The sequence below is a fragment of the Mustelus asterias genome, chromosome 4 (genome assembly GCF_964213995.1).
Source record: "Mustelus asterias chromosome 4, sMusAst1.hap1.1, whole genome shotgun sequence".
Lineage (NCBI taxonomy): Eukaryota > Metazoa > Chordata > Chondrichthyes > Carcharhiniformes > Triakidae > Mustelus > Mustelus asterias.
In genome coordinates, this window is record NC_135804.1 from 50,678,530 (window position 1) to 50,694,209 (window position 15,680).

At 43.4% G+C, this 15,680-nt stretch overlaps 1 protein-coding gene across 1 annotated transcript in view; it reads right to left on the bottom strand.

Annotated features, from left to right (window-relative positions):
* Positions 1-15,680, bottom strand: part of plekhg4 (pleckstrin homology domain containing, family G (with RhoGef domain) member 4) — a 213,957-nt gene that overhangs the window by 120,020 nt on the left and 78,257 nt on the right. Inside the window, exons 8-9 of the mRNA XM_078210999.1 lie at positions 5,439-5,555; positions 4,125-4,223 (exon numbers count right to left, since the gene is read on the bottom strand). Of these exons, the coding sequence (XP_078067125.1) occupies positions 4,125-4,223; positions 5,439-5,555 (216 nt within the window). The remainder of the gene's footprint in view (positions 1-4,124; positions 4,224-5,438; positions 5,556-15,680) is intronic.

Consider the following 15,680-nt stretch of genomic DNA (forward strand, 5'->3'; position numbering starts at 1 on the left):
CAGGAGTTCAATGCTTTTGGGGTCAGTAACTCTTCTTATTATCACAATTTTAAAAACACTCTCAATCAGTGAGACAAACCTCACTCTGGGGTCTGGCTTGCTCAGCAATAAGCTTATGGTATTTGCTACCAAATAAACCTGTTGGACTTTAACCTGGTGTTGTGAGACTTCTTACTTTGCTCAGCAATAAACAGTCGTGGTCATAACACCAAGAAGTCATTGGAAGGTACATTATTAATCAGGAAACTAGAGATGCATGTAACAAGCGTAATCCAGTAATCATGAGGGGTTTCAATCTACATATAGACCGGGTAAACCGAATAAGCACTAATGTTATGGAGGACAAATTCCTGGAATGAATACCAGATTTTTTTTTTTAATAAGTGTTCTGGAGCCAACGAGACAATGGACTATTGTAAATCTAGCATTGTGCAATATAAAAGGGCTAATTAATAATCTTGTTGTAATGGAGCCTTTTGAAGAGAGTCAACATTATATGACAGAATTTTACATTAAATTTGAAAGAGACGTAGTTCAATCTGGAACTAGGGTATTAAATCTAAACAAAAGGAACTACAAAAGGTATGAAGGCAAATTGGCTGATAGTTCAGGAAACTACGTTAAATGGTGCAACAGTGGACAGGCAAGCATTTAAAGAATTAATATATGGCTTACAACAAATTTGCATTCCTTTGAGCATAAAAACCCATGGAAAGATGATCCAACTATGGCTAACAAGAGAATTTTAATGATTGTATTAGATGAAAGGAAGGAGCTAATAACGTTGCCAAAAAAGTTGCAAGCCTGAGTATTGAGAGCACTTTAGAATTCAGCAAAGAAGGACCAAGAAACTGAAAGTAAACTAGCAAGAAACATAAAAACAGACCGTAGAAACTTCTATAGGTATGTGAAAAGGGAAATATAATGCGAGCCCACTACAGACAGAGACAGGAGAGTCAATAATGAGGAATAAGGGAGTGTCAGAGAAACCAAACAAATACTTGGTTCCTGTCCTTATGGAGGAAGAATTTTTTAAAAGTCCCAGGAATACTTACAGAACCAAAGGACTAGTAAAGTTGAAGAACTGAAAGAAATTAGTAGTTGTAAAAAAATTGTAGTACTACAGAAATGAATGGACTGAAAGTTGATAAATCCCCTGGAACGGATGACCTACATCCCTGAATGTTGGAAGGCGAAGCTTTAGAGATAGCGGATGCATTGGTGATCATCTTCCAAAATTCTATAGATTCTGAACAGTTCTTGGCAAATATAGCAAGTGTAACCCCACCATTTAAGAAAAGAGGGAGAAAGACAATGGCGAACCACAGACATGTTGGACTGACATAAGTAGTAGGGAGAATGCCAGATAACTAGACACTTAAAAAATAATGGCATGATTGGGCACAGTCAACATGGATTTATGAAAGGAAAATCATATTTAACAAAGCTGTTAAGAATTTATTGTGGCTGCAACCAGCAGAACAGATACGGGGAACTAGTGTATGTGGAGCATTTGGATGTTCAGAAGGCTTTCGATAAGGTCCCACATCGGAGGTTAGTAAGCAAGATAAGAGTGTAAAGGAATAAGGGTAATAAACGCGCACAGATTGAGAACTGGTTATCACAGAACAGAGTAGGAGTAAACAGGGTTAGTTCTCAGGTCATGTTGTGGAGTTGCCGGTGTTGGACTGGGGTAGGCACAGCAAGTAGTCTCACAACACCAGGTTAAAGTCCAACAGGTTTATTTAGTAGCACGAGTTTTCGGAGCGTTGCCCCTTCATCAGGTGAGTGGAGAGTTCAGTTCACAAACAGGGCATATATAGACACAAACTCAATTACAAGATAATGGTTGGAATGCAAGTCTGAACAGGTAATCAAGTCTTCACAGGTGCAGACAATGTGAGTGGAGAGAGGGTTAAGCATAAGTTAGAGGTGTGAATTGTCCTGCACCTGTCAAGACTTGATTACCAAATAAACCTGTTGGACTTTAACCTGGTGTTGTGAGACTACTTACTAGTTTTCAGGTTGGGAGACAGTGACTAGACATACTGCAAGAATCAGTGCTTGGGCCCCAGTTCTTCGCAATCAAAATCAATGATTTGGATATGGGGACTAAATACAATATTTCCAAGTTTGTTGGCGGAGTTGGGAATCAGAGTTATGAGGATGCAAAAAGGCTTTAAGGGGATTTAGATTGGCTGAGTGGGCAATACATTGCAGATGGAATATAGCGTGGAAAAATGTGAACTTATGCACTTTGGTAGGAAAAGCAGAAATGCAAAGTATTTCTTAAATGATGAGAGATTGTGAAGTATTGATGTTGAGTCACTAAAAGCTAACATGCAGGTGCAACAATTAGGAAGGCAATGGGGTATTATTGTAATAGGATTTGAGTACAGGAGTAAAGAAGTATTCATACAATTATATACAGCCTTAGTGAGACTGCACCTGGAGTATTGTGTACAGTTTTGGTTTCCTTACCCAAGGAAGAACACACTTGCCTTAGAGGGAGTGCAACAAAGGTTCACCAAGGAGATCCCTGGGATGGCAGGATTGCCCTACGTGGAGAGATTGAGGAGGAGAATGGGCCAATATTCTGTACATTTTAGAAAAAAGGAAAATCTTATTGAAGCTTTTACAAAATTTTTGTAGGGCTAGACAGGGTAGCTGCAGGAAGGATGAGGTTTTAGAATCGGGGATGTAGTCTCAGAATAAGAGGTAAGACACAGATGAGGAAGAATGTTGTCACTCAGAGGGTATTAAGTCTTTCAAATTCTTTACCCCCAGAGGGTTATGGAGGCTGTCATTGAGTATATTCAACACAGGTTGATAAATTTTCAGATATAAAATAAGTCAAGAGTTATGGGGATAGTGCTAGAAAATGGCATTGAAGTAGATGATCAGTCATGGTCTAGTTGATTGGCAGAGCAGGCTTGAGGGGTTGAATGGACTACTCATGCATCGAATTCCTATGTTCAGTGCCATTTGTGAGTTCTTAGCAACCAAAACAGTCCATATCCAAATGCAGCAAAACCTGGACAACAGTTTGGGCTGTTAATTGTCAAGTAACATTTGCTTCACACAAGTCCTGGAAAAGAACCATCTCCACTAGATATAATCCAACTATCCCCCTTGACATTCAAGGATGGTATCACTGAATCTCCCACTATCAATATCCAGGGGGTTATCATTGACCAGAAAATGAGCTGGACCATCCATATAAATATTGTGGTTACAAGAGCAAGTCAGAGATTGGGAATCATAGAATCCCTACAGCACAGGAGGTCATTCGGCCCATCGAGTCTGCACCAACCACAATCCCACCCAGGCCCTATTTCCGTTACCCCACATATTTACCATGCTAATCCCCCGACACTAGGGTCAATTTAGCATGGCCAATCAAGCTAACCCGCACATCTTTGAACTGTGGGAGGAAACCGGAGCACCCAGAGGAAACCCACGCAGACATGGGGACAATGTGCAAACTCCACACAGAATTCATGGAATTCTGCAGCAAGTAACCCACCTCCTGACTCCCCAAAGCTTGTCCACCATCTGCAAGGCACAGGGGAGAAGTGTGTTGGAGTACTCTCCAATTGCCTGGATGAGAACAGCTCCACCAACATTTGAGAAGCACAATACCATCTGGGGCAATACTGTCTGCTTGGTTGGTACCCATTCACCACCTTAAACACTCACTCCCTCCACCTCCGACACACACTAGCAGCAATGTGCACCAAATTCAAGGTGCACTGCAGAAATTCACCTTCAACAGCATCTTCCAAGTCATGACTACCTTCTACCACCTATCAGGACAAGGGCAGCAGATGCATGGGAATATCACCACCTGCAAGTTCCCCTTTAAGCCACACTCTGAGCTGACATGGAACTATATGCCTGTTCCTTCATTGCCACTGGTTCAAAATCATGGAATTTCCTTTCTACTGGCTCTGAGAGTGTAACTATAGCACATGAACTGCAGTGGTTCAAGAACGTGGCTCACCACCACTACCACAAGTTAAATTAAGGATGGACATCAAATTCTGGCTTCGTCAGTGACATCTACATCCTGTGAAATAATGAAAAAAGTAACATGTTTCCTCACATAACAGTTCAACAATTACCTCAGCTGTTTCTGGTAGTTTACTTGATTTCAGGCTCTCTATGTTGCTCTGGAGGAAACTCTTTGCAGCTTTGCACCCCTGCATAAGCTGTTCCAGTTTCTATAGGAACAAGAAAATGAGTCGAATATAATTTAAAATGCACATTATTTAAATCTGACTATTATGGCAAAAGTAGAGGCTAAATGCATTTCAGATCACATAGATGAGGGGAAAAAGAATAAATTACCTGACAGGTTATCCATAATCTAGTTTCAATTACTGCACTTTACTATTGATATTAATTTTGTAACCTTAATGAGGAAAATACCAGTTTACACAGGTGTTCACACAGGTGTTTTCTCTCAGTGGAATATGCTATTCAGATGAATCGACTTGTAATAAATAAGCTATTCATCAAAAACAGAGAATAGCTCTTGGGGAAAAGGGGACACTGCTGTCAGTAAATAATTCTAAACAACAATAGCAATGTTTTACTTTGAGTAGCTAACAATGTCTTTTGAAAGGTACTTGGGGAATCCATGGTCTAGTTCTGTACTTAGAGCATTCTTCATCAAAAAATGTTTGAAAGCCACTGTTATAAAACACTGAATCCAACAGTTTTATTCCAAGCAGATGAGGTGAGCAAATGCATAGTCACCACTGAGCCACAGAGACAGGGCTGGAATTTTACCCCCTCGCCCGCCAAGGGAGTCGGAGCGGGCAGACAATGGGAAGATCTGTTGATCTCAGTCGAGATTTTATGGGTTCAGGACGAGAGAGGCTGTAAAATCTGGCCCAAGGTGTTTTCTAGTCCGGGTCTCCGCTAATTAGCTATTTTCACCCAAAACGTGAGTGAGGCAGTACAAAGTTTTCACTGTCCAAGGCTAGGATGTGGAAAGAAATCAGCAACGTTTTCCACGTCCGATTGCTCTCCGATGGTTTCTAATGGAAAGTAGTTACCTGAAAAATCATGTGCCTTCAAGTAAATATTTCAGACACTGTTGAATGATTTTCAGGCCTGGTTGCCAAAGAGGCGATTCTGATGATGTCTGGCAATTTAAATTCTACAGCAGCACGCTTTTGCCCATCCTCAAACAGACAAGTTTCCATACACAAACAATGACAGTAAAACAGATCACTCAGAATATAAAAGAAGATAATGTACTGCACACCTCAAGAGCCACCACCCAAAATGAATTGCTACCCTTGATATCTAATTATGCAAACCAATACCTCAAACAATAACAAATGGCAAGCAAATGCTTTTCATTTCGGTCTTGGTCGCTTCTAATTTTAGTCAAACCTGCAGTGTACGATCACATTCACCCATCACACCATACGAAAACACATCCAGCTACTATGACAGTAGGGGAAAGTACCATCAAATTCTGGTGGCAGCTGATTGCCCTCCACATGTTTATGCAGTGATTTCAATGAGGTAAGAAGTTCAAACTGGAGACAGAAATTAAAAATCAATTAAAATTTCATATTGTGAACAAGATGTTAAAGACAAAATTAAGCAATGTAAAAACTACTTGAAAAATTATATTGAGTAAAAATTGTGAAAATTAAATTTGTAAGTCACCAACTTAAGACATCATTCAACTTATCGTATCTATAATATTTATATCTGTGAAAAATGTATGCCATGTGTCAGAGAAACACGGAAAATAGGACCGGGAGTAGGCCAATTTGCCCCTTCGAGTCTACTCTGCCATTTATGATCATGGCTGATCATCCAACTCAACAACCTGTTCCCACTCTCACCACCCCCCACCCCAATCCTTTGATCCCTTTAATCCCAAGAGCTATATCTAATTTCTTGCAAACATACGTTTTAGCCTCAACTGCTTTCTGTGGTAGAGAATTTCAGACTCACCACGCTGAGAGAAGACATTTCTCCTCATCTCACTCTTCAATGATCTACCCTCTATCCTTAGACTATGACCCCTGGTGCTGGACTCCCCCGCCATGGGAACATCCTTCCTGTATTTATCCTGTCAATCCTGTTAGAATTTTATAGTTTCTATGCGATCCCCCTCATTCATCCTGCAAATATAATCCTAACCGATGGAATCTCTCATATTTAAGTCCCACCATTCAGAAATCAGCCTGGTAACCCTTCGCTGCACTCCCTCCATAGCAAGAACATCCTTCGTCAGATAAGGAGACCAAAACTGCAAAATATATTCCAGGAGTGGTCTCTCCAAGGCCCTGTATAACTGCAATAAGACATCACTACACCTGTTCTCGAATCCTCTCACCATGAAGGCCAAGATACCATTTGCCTTCTTTATGGCCTGCTGCATCTGCATACTTACCTTTAGCGACTGGTGTACAAGGACACTCAGGTCTCGGTGCACATTCCCCTCTCTCAATATATAACCATTCAGATAATAACCTGCCTTCCTGTTTTTGCAACCAAAGTGGATAAATTCACATTATACTGCATTTGCCATGCATTTGCCCACTCATTCAACTTGTCCAAATCACACTGAATCATCTCTGCATTCTCCTCACAGCTCACCCTCTCACCCAGCTTTGTGTCATCCACAAATTTGGAAATGTAACATTTAGTTCCCTGATCCAAATTATTAATATATATTGTGAATAGCTGGGGTTCTAGCACTGATCACTGTGGTACCTCACTAATCACTGTCTGCCACTTGAAAAAAGATCCATGTATTCCTACGCTGCTTCCTATCTGCCAATCAATTTTTGTATCCATCTCAATACACTACCCTACCCCCAAACCTGTGCGCTTTGGTTTTACACGCTAATCTCTAATAGGAACCTTGTCAAAAGCCTTCTGAATGTCCAAATAAATTACATTCACTGGCTCCCTTTCATCAATTCTACTAATTACATATGTGAAGAATTTCAGTAATTTGTCAAGCAAGATTTCCCTTTCATAAATCCATGCTGACTCTGTCCGATCCTGCCACTGTTTTCCAAATGCCCTGCTGTTAAATGTTTTATAATGGATTCCAGTATTTTCCCCACTACTGACGTCAGGCTGACAGGTCTAGGATTCCCGGTTATCTCTGTATCTCCCTTTTTAAATAGTGGGGTTACGTTACTGGATTACGTACTGGATCCAGTACGTAATCCAGGGTTATGGACTAGATACACTCCAATCCGCAGGAACTGTTCCAGAGTCTGTAGAACCTTGGAAGATGACCACCAATGCATCCACTCTTTCTAGGGTCACTTCCTTAAGGAATCTGCAACGTAGATCACCAGGCCTTGGGGATTTATTGGCCTTCAATCCCATCTACTTCTCTACTGACACTGATTTCCATCAGTTCCTCCCTCTCACTGAACACTGTGTTCCCCAACATTGGGGAATGTGTTGTTACGTTAGATTGGATCGACTGCAATCAATCTATTACAAGTATTTAGATACTAGATCGCACTGGATATTCAAACTATCAACTTTAATTAATCAGATTTCAAAATCAGGAACCAAGTCCCAAAACCATCTTTCCGATTGTTATTCTTTGGGACTGAACCAATCACACTACCATGAACAAAACTTCACTGGCATACATCCAGCCCGGCTTTTGATTATCCACTCCATTATATAAAACTAATCCCAAATAGAAAAATTCAGTACTTCCAAAAAAACAGTCATAGATTAAAAACATTCTAGTTGCTTTAATGTATTTGATTTTTCCAACAAAAATCAGTATCCTAGGTAAAACTTGCCGATCAGTCGGCAGTATCCCATATGCTCACTCCCTTCTTGGGCTTTTACAGCTCAGGTTTGACATCCCATGATTTGAGTGAAGAATAAATGCAGGACAGCCCAAAGACTAAAAATCTCCGTCCCTTCTTGCCCATGCACACTGTTTGACTCACTCCTTCTGCAATGTGCCATTGGATTCTGTCACCCATTTATAACTTGTACAGCCCACCTGTAGTTCTGGTGTTAGGGAGACAGTAAGAGTAGAAATCAGAAGGAGGGAAATAAACTAACAGAGTTAATATAGAGTCACTTAAACATAAAAAGGCTCTTTTAGCCAGCTATCCCAGGGAACCCATAAACCTCCTGACAAACCCTTACATGTGGAGATGCCGGCGTTGGACTGGGGTAAACACAGTCAGAAGTCTAACAACACCAGGTTAAAGTCAACAGGTTTACTTGGTAGCAAAAGCCACTAGCTTTCCATTAAGGACGCATCTCCATTAAGGACGGTCACCTCAGCACCTCACTGTACCACAAGCCCATGGATAGCCTCACGATGCTCCACTTCTCCAGCTTCCACCCTAAACACGTTAAAGAAGCCATCCCCTATGGACAAGCCCTCTGTATACACAGGATCTGCTCGGATGAAGAGTATTGCAACAGACACCTCCAGACGCTGAAAGATGCCCTCATAAGAACAGGATATGGCGCTCGACTCATCGATCGACAGTTCCGACGCGCCACAACGAAAAACCGCACCGACCTCCTCAGAAGACAAACACGGGACACGGTGGACAGAGTACCCTTCGTCGTCCAGTACTTTCCCCAGAGCGGAGAAGCTACGACATCTCCTCCAGAGCTTTCAAGATGTCATTGATGAAGACGAACATCTCGCCAAGGCCATCCCCACACCTCCACTTCTTGCCTTCAAACAACCACACAACCTCAAACAGACCATAGCCGGAGCAAACTACCCAGCCTTCAGGAGAACAGTGACCACAGCACCACACAACCCTGCCACAGCAACCTCTGCAAGACGTGCCGGATCATCGACACAGATGCCAACATCTCACGCGAGAACATCATCCATCAGGTACACGGTACATACTCTTGCAACTCGGCCAACGTTGTCTACCTGTTACGCTGCAGGAAAGGATGTCCTGCGGCATGGTACATTGGGGAAACCATGCAGACGCTACGACAACAGATGAATGAACACCGCTCGACAATCACCAGGCAACACTGTTCTCTTCCTGTTGGGGAGCACTTCAGCGCTCACGGACATTCAGCCTCTGATCTCCGGGTAAGCGTTCTCCAAGGCGGCCTTCATGACACACGACAGCGCAGAGTCGCTGAGCAGAGACTGATAGCCAGGTTCCGCACACATGAGGACGGCCTCAGCCAGGATATTGGGTTCATGTCACACTATCTGTAACCCCCACAACTTGCCTGGATGTGCATAATCTCACTAGCTGTCCTGTCTGGAGACAATGCACATCTCTTTAACCTGTGCTTAATGCACCCTCCACTCACATTGTCTGTACCTTTAAGACTTGATTAGCTGTAAAGACTCACATTCCAATCATTATTCATGTAAATTGAGTTTGTGTCTTTGTGCCCTGTTTGTGATCAGCACTCCCACCCACCTGACGAAGGAACAACCTGTTCTGAAAGCTAGTGGCTTTTGCTACCAAATAAACCTGTTGGACTTTAACCTGGCGTTGTTAAACCCTTACACAACATGCATCTCCAAAACTGACACATCCACAATGGCAGCCAACCTCTAAATATTTCTCATCCAGAAAGTATAAAGTTCTCTCACTCAGCCTTGTTGGCTTGAAACCCATCCAAAAATATTCAATCCTTATGCACACCCCACTGGATATACAGAATTCTCAAAAAACACCTTAAAACTGTCCATAAAACAAAGCAAAATCAATTCTGTAACTGGTAACTGTTAGTGCCATTTTGAGTACAGAGCCTTTTTTTTAATGTAATTGTTTTATTGGCGTCTGTTGAGGGTTCTGGGCTTGTGCAGATTTTGAAGAGCTTTTCAGTCTGCAAAAGAATGTACTGCAAGCAAGACCTGTTTTATTCGTACTCCTGTTTCATTGTCATTACTATTCTGTAGAATTATTGTTAAACTTCATTATTTTGTTATATAAAGATCCTTCTTTTAAAAAACACATTTGACTGCCTTTTATTATGGTCTCAAGTTATCACATCTTTTTGGCAATGAGGAGAAAACAGCAAGAAAAGAAAACAAAGTTTTTCAACTTTTTAGTGTGGCAACACAAGGCAACACAATACAGTGAATAGCTAGTTTTTGCTATGGGTTTATTCAATGGAATTTCAAGTTAATAGCACCGTGGCTCTGTTCAGGGCGGTTAGTGGTTTGATGAGAGAAGCTGAATACATGCAAAGGTTGCAGCATTTCTTTTTCGTTAATGGAATAGAAGATGAGACGAAGCAGCGCTCGATTCTCCTGAATGTGTGGCAAAGGCTTATAAGACAATAAGGAATCTAGCCATGCCAATGGGAGGCAGGGGAGATTTCATTTGCAGATTTAGTTGCTCTGGTCCAGAATCACCATAACCCAAAGCTCCGTGATTGTGCATCAAATTTTACAGCTATTTTCAAAAAGCAGGTCAATTGGTAGCCAACGTTGTGGCAGAATTATGCCAGCTTTCAGAACAGCTTTAAAAGATGTGCACAGAAATAGGATAGTCTATGGTATTAGCTAGGGGTAAGCTCAGTAAGAAGTCTCACAACACCAGGTTGAAGTCCAACAGGTTTATCTGGTAGCACAAGCCACAAGCTTTTGGAGCGCTGCCCCTTCATCAGGTGAGTGGGAGTTCTGTTCACAAACAGGGCATATAAAGACACAAACTCAATTTACAAAATAATGGTTGGAATGTGAGTCTTTACAGGTAATCAAGTCTTAAAGGTACAGACAATGTGAGTGGAGAGAGGGTTAAGCACAGGTTAAAGAGATGTGCATTGTCTCCAGACAGGACAGTTAGTGAGATTTTGCAAGCCCAGGCAAGTCGTGGGGGTAACAGATAGTGTGACATGAACCCAAGATCCCGGTTGAGGCCATCCTCATGTGTGCCGAACTTGGCTATCAGTCTCTGCTCAGCGACTCTGCGTTGTTGTGTGTCGTGAAGGCCGCCTTGGAGAACGCTTACACGAAGATCAGAGGCCAAATGCCTGTGACCGCTGAAGTGTTCCCCAACAGGAAGAGAACACTCTTGCCTGGTGATTGTCGAGCGGTATTCATTCATCCGTTGTCGTAGCGTGTGATGTCATCATGTTGTTGTTTCAGTGATTGCTCACCATGAGTCCATTGGAAGAAAATGTCATCGATGTATCTAGTGTACAGCATCGGTTGAGGGTCCTGTGCGGTGAAGAGGTCTTGTTCGAACTTGTACATGAAGATGTTGGCATATTGAGGTGCGTATTTGGTCCCCATCGCTGTTCTGTGTGTCTGGATGAAGAACTGGTTGTTGACGGTGAAGACATTGTGGTCCAGGATGAAGCGGATGGGTTGTAAAACTGCATCTGGAGATTGGCACTGTGGCACGTCCCCAATGTACCATGCCTCGGGACATCCTTTCCTGCAGCGTATCAGGTAGACAACGTTAGCTAAGTTGCAAGTGTATGTACCATGTACCTGGTGGATGGTGTTCTCATGTGAGATGATGGCATCTGTGTCGATGATCTGGCACGTCTTGCAGAGGTTGCTGTGGCAGGGTTGCGTGGTGTCGTGGTCACTGTTCTCCTGAAGGCTGAGTAGTTTGCTGCAGACAATGGTCTGTTTGAGATTGTGCAGTTGTTTAAAGGCAAGTAGTGGAGGTGTGGGGATGGCCTTGGCAAGATGTTTGTCTTTATCGATGAAATGTTGTAGGCTCCGGAGAAGATGTCGTAGCTTCTCCGCTCAGGGGAAGTACTGGACAACGAAGGGTACTCTGTCTGCCGTGTCCCGTGTTTGTCTTCTGAGGAGATCAGTGCGGTTTTTCACTGTGGCACGTCGGAACTGTCGATCGATGAGTCGAGCACCATATCCTGTTCTTATGAGGGCATCTTTCAGCGTCTGGAGGTGTCTGTTGTGATCCTCCTCATCTGAGCAGATCCTATGTAAACGGAGGGCTTGTCCGTAGGGGATGGCCTCTTTATTATGTTTCGGGTGCAACCTGGAGAAGAGGAGCACCGTGAAGCTATCCGTGGGCTTGTGGTACAGTGAAGTGCTGAGGTGACCATCCTTGATGGAGATGCATGTGTCCAAGAATGCAACCGATTCCGGAGAGTAGTCCATGGCGAGTCTGATGGTGGGATGGAACTTGTTGATGTCATCGTATAGTTGTTTCAGTGATTGTTCACCATGAATCCAAAGGAAGAAAATGTCATCAATGTGTCTAGTGTTTGGCATCGCTTGAAGGTCCTGTGCAGTGAAGAGGTCTTGTTCGAACCTGTGCATGGAGATGTTGGCATATTGAGGTGCGAATTTGGCCCCCATGGCTGTCCCGTGTGTCTGGATGAAGAACTGGCTGTTGAAGGTGAAGACATTGTGGTCCAGGATGAAGCGGATGAGTTGTAAAATTGCAAGTGGAGATTGGCAGTTGTCAGCGTTGAGTACTGAGGCAGTTGCAGCCATGCCATCTTCGTGGGGGATGGTGGCATAGAGTGCAGAGACATCCATTGTGACGAGGAGTGCTCCTGGTTCAACTGCTCTGTGTGCTGAATTTCTGTAGGAAGTCCGTAGTGTCGCGACAAAAGCTGGGGGTTCTTTGTACAATGGGTTTCAGGATGCCCTCGACGTAACTGCCAATCTCCAGATGCAGTTTTACAACCCATCTGCTTCATCCTGGACCACAATGTCTTCACCTTCAACAACCAGTTCTTCATCCAGACACACAGAACAGCGATGGGGACCAAATTCGCACCTCAATATGCCAACATCTTCATGTACAAGTTCGAACAAGACCTCTTCACCGCACAGGACCCTCAACCGATGCTGTACACTAGATACATCGATGACATTTTCTTCCAATGGACTCATGGTGAGCAATCACTGAAACAACAACATGATGACATCAACAAGTTCCATCCCACCATCAGACTCACCATGGGCTACTCTCCGGAATCGGTTGCATTCTTGGGCACACGCATCTCCATCAAGGACGGTCACCTCAGCACCTCACTGTACCGCAAGCCCACGGATAACCTCACGATGCTCCTCTTCTCCAGCTTCCACCCTAAACACGTTAAAGAAGCCATCCCCTATGGACAAGCCCTCCGTATACATAGCATCGGCTCAGATGAGGAGGATCGCAACAGACACCTACAGACGCTGAAAGATGCCCTCATAAGAACAGGATATGGTGCTCAACCCACCGACAGTTCCGATGTGTCACAGCGAAAAACTGCACTGACCTCCTCAGAAGACAAACATGGGACATGGCAGACAAAGTACCCTTCGTCGTCCAGTATTTCCCCAGAGCTGAGAAGCTACGACATCTTCTCCGGAGCCTTCAACATATCATCGATGAAGACGAACATCTCGCCAAGGCCATCCCCACACCCCCACTTCTTGCCTTCAAACAACCCTACAATCTCAAACAGACCATTGCCTGCAGCAACCTACCCAGGAGAACAGTGACCACGACACCACACAACCTTGCCACAGCAACCTCTGCAAGATGTGTCGAATTATCGACACGGATGCCATCATCTCAAAAGAGAACACCATCCACCAGGTACACAGTACATAAACTTGCAACTTGGCCAACGTTGTCTACCTGATACACTGCAGAAAAGGATGTCCCGAGGCATGATACATTGGGGAGACTATGCACACGCTACGACAACAGATGAATGAACACCGCTCGATAATCACCAGGCAAGAGTGTTCTCTTCCTGTTGGGGAACACTTCAGCGGTCACGGGCATTCGGCCTCTGATCTTCAGGCAAGCGTTTTCCAAGGCGGCCTTCACAACACACAACGCAGAGTTGCTGAGCAGAGACTGATAGCCAAGTTCCGCACACAAGGACGGCCTCAACCAGGATCTTGGGTTCATGTCACACTATCTGTAACCCCCCACGACTTGCCTGGGCTTGCAAAATCTCTAACTGTCCTGGCTGGCGACAATACATATATCTCTTTAACCTGTGCTTAACCCTCTCTCCACTCACATTGTCTGTACCTTTAAGACTCGATTACCTGTAAAGACTCGCATTCCAACCATTATTTTGTAAATTGAGTTTGTGTCTTTATATGCCCTGTTTGTGAACAGAACTCCCACTCACCTGATGAAGGGGCAGCGTTCCGAAAGCCTGTGGCTTGTGCTACCAAATAAACCTGTTGGACTTTAACCTGGTGTTGTGAGACTTCTTACTGTGCTTACCCCCGTCCAACGCCGGCATCTCCACATCATTAACTCGGGGAACATTCAGTGTCGGTTGTTGGGGGAAGCCATACTGACTTTTAAGGAGGCTCCAGAAATTTCTTAAAGCATGGAAATGGCTGCCAGCAATGTTAAAGATATTCAGATGACTAATGTTAATGCCAGGTGGGAGTGCTATACCAAGTACAAAAAGACTGCAAGCAGAAAGGTGAAAGCAGTGGTGTGTTTTAGATGTGGAGGGCCATACTATGCGGATCATTGCAAGTTTATGGATGCTGCTTGTCACCGATTCACACCAATTCAATAAGAAGGGATTTACTGAAGAAATGCAAGGATGCGAGATGCAAGGTGAAGACTGAGAAAGAAAATTTAAATTCAAGGAAGCCTCAAGCAGCTACACTACATGGAAAGCTTGGAGCAGGCACAGGAGCATACTTACATCGTTAATGTTAATGAGCTGCAAGCAGAGCCTATTTATACTACAGTGGTGGCAGATGAAAACCAATCAATTAAGAGGTGGGCACAGGAACCTCCGCATCTGTTATTGGTGAAGAAACCTACAAGTTGACGTGGGACTCTAACAGAGCATCATCCCTTACGTGGACAGAAATTAAACATGCATCGGAGAGTCCATTCCGTTACTTGGGGCATTGGAAGTCCATGTTGCATATAATAGTCACGAAGCAAGGGCATGTCGCCTTATGGTCAAAGAGAAAGGGCTATGTTTGCTGGGCGTGACTGGCTCAGCAAAATTCCACTGAAGTGGGGTGAGATTAAGCACACAAGAACGACATTTCATCCTTGGGAATGGCCAGATCATCAGTAATCCAGGCTTCATGTGGACTTTGCAGGATCTCTCAAGAACCATATGCTTTCAGTGGTTGTAGATGTGCATTCAAAATGGTTAGAAGCACATACTATGAGTAATATTACAGCTTTGTGAGAACGGAGAAGCTACATCAAAGTTTTGAAACTCATGGTTACCAGATTTGTTATACAAAGGTCCTTCTTTTAAACAATGCATTCGACTACTTTTATTGTAGTCTCATGTTACGACAGTAACATGTATGGATCATCCCAAACTTAATACCTCAACTACCTACAAGAAATATTGTTCCACCCTTTAACCTGGAGGTAGTAAAGTAAGGAAAATTTGTAACTTCTTTAAAATGTCTGAGGAATCTGTAATTGCTTTTCAAGATGTTTGAAAAGAACTTTTATAATTTTGCATCTTTGTTTGAGTTTGAGTCTTGCTAAAGCTGACCAGACACTTTAATGGGGTTTATTAAAAGGGTTGTATAAAGGTGTCTCTGGGAAATCTATGCCATCAAGACAGTCTTGAAACTAGCTAAGAAGGTCCGACAGGAGTATGCCTTTCAGGTGACAACTATCTCAGGAGACCTCAGATAGAATACAGTTGTTGGTGGGTGGGAATCAAGGGCTGAATCGAATGAGTGGGAAAGAGAGAGGTCCTATGCATCAGAG